Source organism: Protobothrops mucrosquamatus, unplaced genomic scaffold (assembly GCF_001527695.2).
Source record: "Protobothrops mucrosquamatus isolate PMUCROS unplaced genomic scaffold, P.Mucros_1.0 scaffold3405, whole genome shotgun sequence".
In the NCBI taxonomy this organism is placed as follows: domain Eukaryota; kingdom Metazoa; phylum Chordata; class Lepidosauria; order Squamata; family Viperidae; genus Protobothrops; species Protobothrops mucrosquamatus.
The window spans coordinates 17,046-22,536 of NW_015389386.1; the positions used below are offsets into that span (position 1 = coordinate 17,046).

At 36.6% G+C, this 5,491-nt stretch overlaps 1 protein-coding gene across 1 annotated transcript in view; it reads left to right on the plus strand.

The window, feature by feature from the left end:
• Window positions 1-676: 676 nt before the first annotated feature.
• SEPTIN8 (septin 8) overlaps window positions 677-5,491 on the plus strand; it is a gene marked incomplete at its 5' end in the record, with an annotated part of 37,525 nt that continues 32,710 nt past the window's right edge. The window contains 3 exon segments of the mRNA XM_015826956.1: window positions 677-791; window positions 2,859-3,054; window positions 4,686-4,872. Of these exon segments, the coding sequence (XP_015682442.1) occupies window positions 2,888-3,054; window positions 4,686-4,872 (354 nt within the window).

Sequence of the window (5,491 nt, forward strand, 5' to 3'; positions counted from 1 at the left end):
CAGTTAGTTTGGTGAGCCACAACGTCTTGCTGTCAGTCAATGGCTACGCTCGCGTCAAAGACTGGAGATCACGATCCAGGACGGGCGTGGCAACTTTGGCTGACTTGATCTGATTGGGCAGGAATACAGTCTACTACCCAATGGTGGAGTCTCCATCTCCGTGCTGAGAAAAGGCGTTCAGGTAAGACAACGCCCCTTTCAGAACATATGTGAATAAATTATGGGATGTGCTACCAGAAGTTGTAATGTCAGCCAGCCTTGATGGTTTCAAATAAGGGATGGATAGCTTTATGAAGGATTAGGCTATCAATGGCTACCAATGATAATTCCTGAAGCAATGCATGTCTGAAATAAGATTGTTGAGAAGCAATTGTCCTTTCAACAAAGTGACACAATGTAGTCTTTGATCTCTTTAATTCTCTGTAAGCCTCACTCCCTTTTTTTCCTGGTGCTTGACTGTAATTAATAGTGGAATACTGGAAAGTGGCATATAAAAACATGATCATTCTTTGAATGATCATCTGGAGAGATGCTTCTCCAGTTAGAGAGTTTGCTGTATTTCAAGTAAAATGGTTGGGTTTTAACTGAGTTTTTGATATCATGACGATGATGATGATGATGATGATGTAACTTCCACCAGATAACGCCTGCAAAATGGTGTCATTCTTTTTAATAGAATGAAGAGAAAAGAAACCTATCTTTGGGAGGCCATGTTGGATTTGACAGTCTTCCTGATCAACTTGTCAGCAAATCAGTGGTGCAAGGTTTCAGCTTCAACATCCTCTGTGTAGGTCAGTAAAGTGTTTATTGTGAAGAGGAATGCTTAGAATCTGAATAATAGCCAGAAGTTGCCACGTTATAAGGGTAAAGGGAAAGCTTACTAGAAAAGTATCTAAAAGTCTATTGCACCATCTCAGCTAAAAGATCAGGTAGAAGATGATGCAAAAGGGAGCTTGTAAGGGAACTTCCTGTATTCTTCTACTATTAGCTAGGTTCCCACATTATTTTAAACCATAATGTGATTTATTTGGATTTTTGCCCAACTGTTTTATGGGAACTTATGTGTTCTGACTTACACAATACATTGCATCAGTATATAAATCCAATTGATTTTTCAAATTGAAACAACTACAGTATAGCTAATGTGCTAAGAAATTAAACTTTCCAAATGTGGTTTATCACATGCTGTGTCTTGGAATGAAGCTAAATCTTTTTCCAGAATCTTGACCTCGTTTACATTTTTTCTGAGTGAGAACAGAACCCAGTTTGAAACATTTACGTGAATAATGTCATTTTGCTCCATTGAGTGAATGAACTTTTGGTAATCAAAATGAAGGCTCAACTATCTAATTCTGTCACTCTTCTGGCTCCTTATGTGTCCAGGATTGAGTTTCTACAACTCCTGGCTTGTTATGTATAGAAATTGTAGCTTTAAAATATTTAATGACTTATTAAACAAACTGTTTAGTTTTAGATACCAAAAATATTTTTATTTATGGAAAAAGTCTTATACAATTTAAGCTGTGCTTTAAAAGATATTTACATTTTTAAGTTTCAACTTTCACTTGCTGGTCTTCATTGTCTGTCAGAAGATGTAATGTGATGCCTTTACTATGAAAAGGAACATTTTAAGCTTTGGTTTTAAACTCCTCCCTCACAATTTAAGTTTCTTGATATGTTCTGCATTCAATAGTGATTAGTGTTGGAGTGATGGAGATGAATTGCTGTATTAAACAATCTGGGATAGCTCTGAATGTTTCTTTGTTCTTTTATTGTAGTTTGGTGCCACTCCAATAATTCAGTTCCTTTCTTTAATGAAAGTTTAATTTAATGAAAAGAAAGAATGGGGATGTCATGATAGCAATGTTCCAATATCTAAGGGGCTACCATAAAGAAAAGGGGGTCAACCTATTCTCCGAAGCACCAGAAAGCAGTACAAGAAGCAATGGATTAAAACTAATCAAGGAGAGAACTAACCTAGAAATAAGGAGAGATTTCCTGACAGTGAGAACAATTAACCAGTAGAAGAGAGCTTGCCTTCAAAAGTTGTGGGTGCTCCATCACTAGAGTTTTTAAGAAGAGATTGGAGAGCCACTTGTCTGTAATGGTACTATAGAATCTCCTGGCTAAGCAGAAAGTTGAACTAGATGACCTCCAAGATCCCTTCCAACTCTGTTATTCTGTTTTTCTTACACATGCATAGAGTAGTTGCCTGCCATATCCAGGAGCAAATATTTCTATTTTCCATTTTGTATTCATTTCTAGACTCACATGATCTTCTGACTTTGTTCCATCAAGATTTTTTTATGCATGTGTTATTATGATTCTTATATTTGTATTTGCTAGTTTTTTATCTACTGCTGTGTGCCCCCCAAAGTCACCTTTTTGAGCTGGGCAGCTATATAAATTTGATAAATAAAATAAAATGTATTAAAATGTACACAAATTCCTGAAATGATGTTTTTGCCATTAACTACAATTTTAAAGATTTTTTTTTTTAAAAAAGTTGTGATTATGTTTGTTATAATGAAAAGTAGAATTCTGTTCTGGCACTATAGTTTGTTCTGAATCATGTTGAGATTCTACAGATATTTTGCCTTACTATTTCTGATGTTTTGATGCTTTTCCATTTTATATCTGGAAAAGTATCCCAAGTCCATAGTACAAAGGACTAAGCTTTATCAATTGCTGAACATTTAAATATAAAAAGATAGTATTATGTTTCTTCAGGATGCTCTTTTCTTTTTTAGCATTTGTTGATCACCGATAGTGTTAATGTTTCTTCAGGATGCTCTTTTCTTTCTTTCTTTTTTAGCATTTGTTGATCACCATTGGAATAAACATTTTAATCTTTTTAGGTGAAACAGGCATTGGGAAATCTACCCTGATGAACACTCTTTTTAACACAACATTTGAGACAGAGGAAGCTACTCACTATGAACAGATAGTCCGTTTACGGGCACGAACGTATGATCTGCAAGAAAGCAATGTCCACCTAAAGCTGACCATTGTAGATGCTGTGGGCTTTGGAGATCAGATAAATAAAGATGAAAGGCAAGTTACTTTCCAGTTTGGTCTAGAAACATTTGCATTGTTTTGATGGGAAAAGGATGTGTATATTCCTGGAATACAAGACATTATTTATTGTGCTTGTGATCGGCTGCTTATAATATCTGCAATGGATAGCTTAGACAACACAACAGTCAGGAAGAAGAGAACAATAATAGGAAATTTCAGATGTCACCCAGATAAAATACAATCCATTGCCATCTTGTGGCTAAGCTATAACATTATCCATTGCCAAATTTAATAACATTTCCATGAGACTTGGTAGGAAACCAAACAGTTAATGAAGGCTCTACTTTTTTTTGATTCTGAGCCTGCAAGTTGTAGTCATTCTCAATTTCTCCACTGGCTCTAATGTAAATTGCTGGGTTGTGCACATGTTGAAAGGAAGATGAAAGAGTGAGGCTTTGGAGCTCTTTTCCCCCCTCAGATATCCTGATTCCCTTCCTCCCATTTCCCCACAAAACTAGTTGGCTGGAATCAATTTTGTTCATTCCATTTGAGAAATGGCAGCTGCTATACCACTTCTTTCCAAAATAAAGCAAGGGTGCTAGTATCTGCTGTATGTTCCAATGCTGAACAGCAACAGGAGAGTACTGTTGTTTTTATATCCGACATATGAGTTTCCCAGAAGGTCATCATAGGAAACAGTTATTTAATGCTGACTTTGGCTCCCATGGTGTTCAATTCCCAAAGGTTCTAAATGACTTCCAGGATTTTGTAATATGGGTTTCATGTACAGCAAAACTTGTATTTCAAGTCAAAATGTAGAAAATGTCCTAGACTGAAGTTTATGCAGTTAATCCGTGATTTGATTTGTACAGCACTTGAGAATCAAATACTAGTCTAAAGAAGAATTTAAAGCAAAGATTTTTAGGGTGACCTGAAATTGATGAGATATGCTTGTTATTTTTATTGCAAGGAACTCCTCCAGTCAAGTTCTTGGTGTGTCCCCATAGTGTTCATTTAGCCATAGGATTTATATCCAATCTTTGCTCCAGAAGTTTAGGTCATCAAACACTCCCTCTTTCAGTTTCTATGTTTTCAACAATCTTGTAAGATATGTTGGTCTGAGAGATTGCCCAAAGTCATTCGGTGAACTTCCATGATTTCCAATAGCTGTATTATGCATGCAGAACTTCATTCACAAAAAGAAGCAGCCAAAGATCATTGTTGTCGGAGTAGAAGATGCAGACTAGGAAGACGTTGCGCAACAGGAAAAGTATTTACTGCTTGTAGAAGGGCATTCCAGTTGTGTAATCAATCTTTAGTTTAGGGGTAGTTGGGCTAGGGCGAACTATGATTGCTGTAATCCTGGTATTGGAATGCATGATTGACAGATATTGTCAGATTATAGTTCCCAGTGGTATGCACCAAAACAGCCAATAGTGCAAGATCTTTGAAGGTAAAATCCAGCACTAGTTCAGAACTAGTTTAGCATTTTGTACATGCCCGGTATTTTAGTTTAGTCTGTTTCAGCCAGCACTAGAAGTTGTTCAACTTTTTTTTTAGTCAGATTTTATGAAGGTTGGTGGATGGAAACATGCATACTTGTTGAACATGTTTAGTCATTCTTCGTAAATGGTACCATTCAAGTTGCTAATGGAATTCGTTTTTAGTTACAGGCCAATAGTAGATTACATTGACACGCAGTTTGAAAATTATTTACAAGAAGAGCTAAAAATCCGGCGTTCCCTTTTTAATTATCACGATACAAGAATCCATGTCTGCCTTTATTTTATCACCCCAACTGGCCATTCACTGAAGTCCTTGGATCTGGTGACCATGAAAAAGCTGGACAGCAAAGTAAGTATCCCCACATCATCACAAGTATTGGCTCCTGTCTTCCTTCTCCCTTATTATCAATCTTAATGATGTGCTTGGTTGGGAGTTTTCCTTCTGTCGTCTGAAAGCATAAATAAATGTCAGATAATTTGAACAAAAACTTTATAGAACTCTAACCCAGGGTTAGGCAACCTTGGCTCCTTTATGACTCGTGGACTTCAACCATGCTGGCTCAGGAATTCTGGGAGTTGAAGTCCACGAGTCATAAAAGAGCCAAGGTTGCCTACCCCTGTTCTAACCCTTCTCTTTATCAGAAGATCTTCTTTTCCATCTTCCCTCAGAAGAATTGTATAAACACTGTTCCCAGTTTTTATGAAACTTCATCATCTTCACTTTATTGGAATTATTTTAACCAAACATTAACCAAATGTTTTTCCATTACTTTGGCAATTCAAAATGATGACGCAGCCTCAGTGTTACAAACTGCAGCCTACTGAGATATGAACAAAATAAAGTGAGGGTGATTGTATGTGGTGACAAGTCATTATTGCTGACCTTAGAACATTTCAACAGCTAGGTGAAAAACATAGTACTGGAGAAGTAGCAGAGAAATAAACCCCATGATTCAGGTTCTATGAGT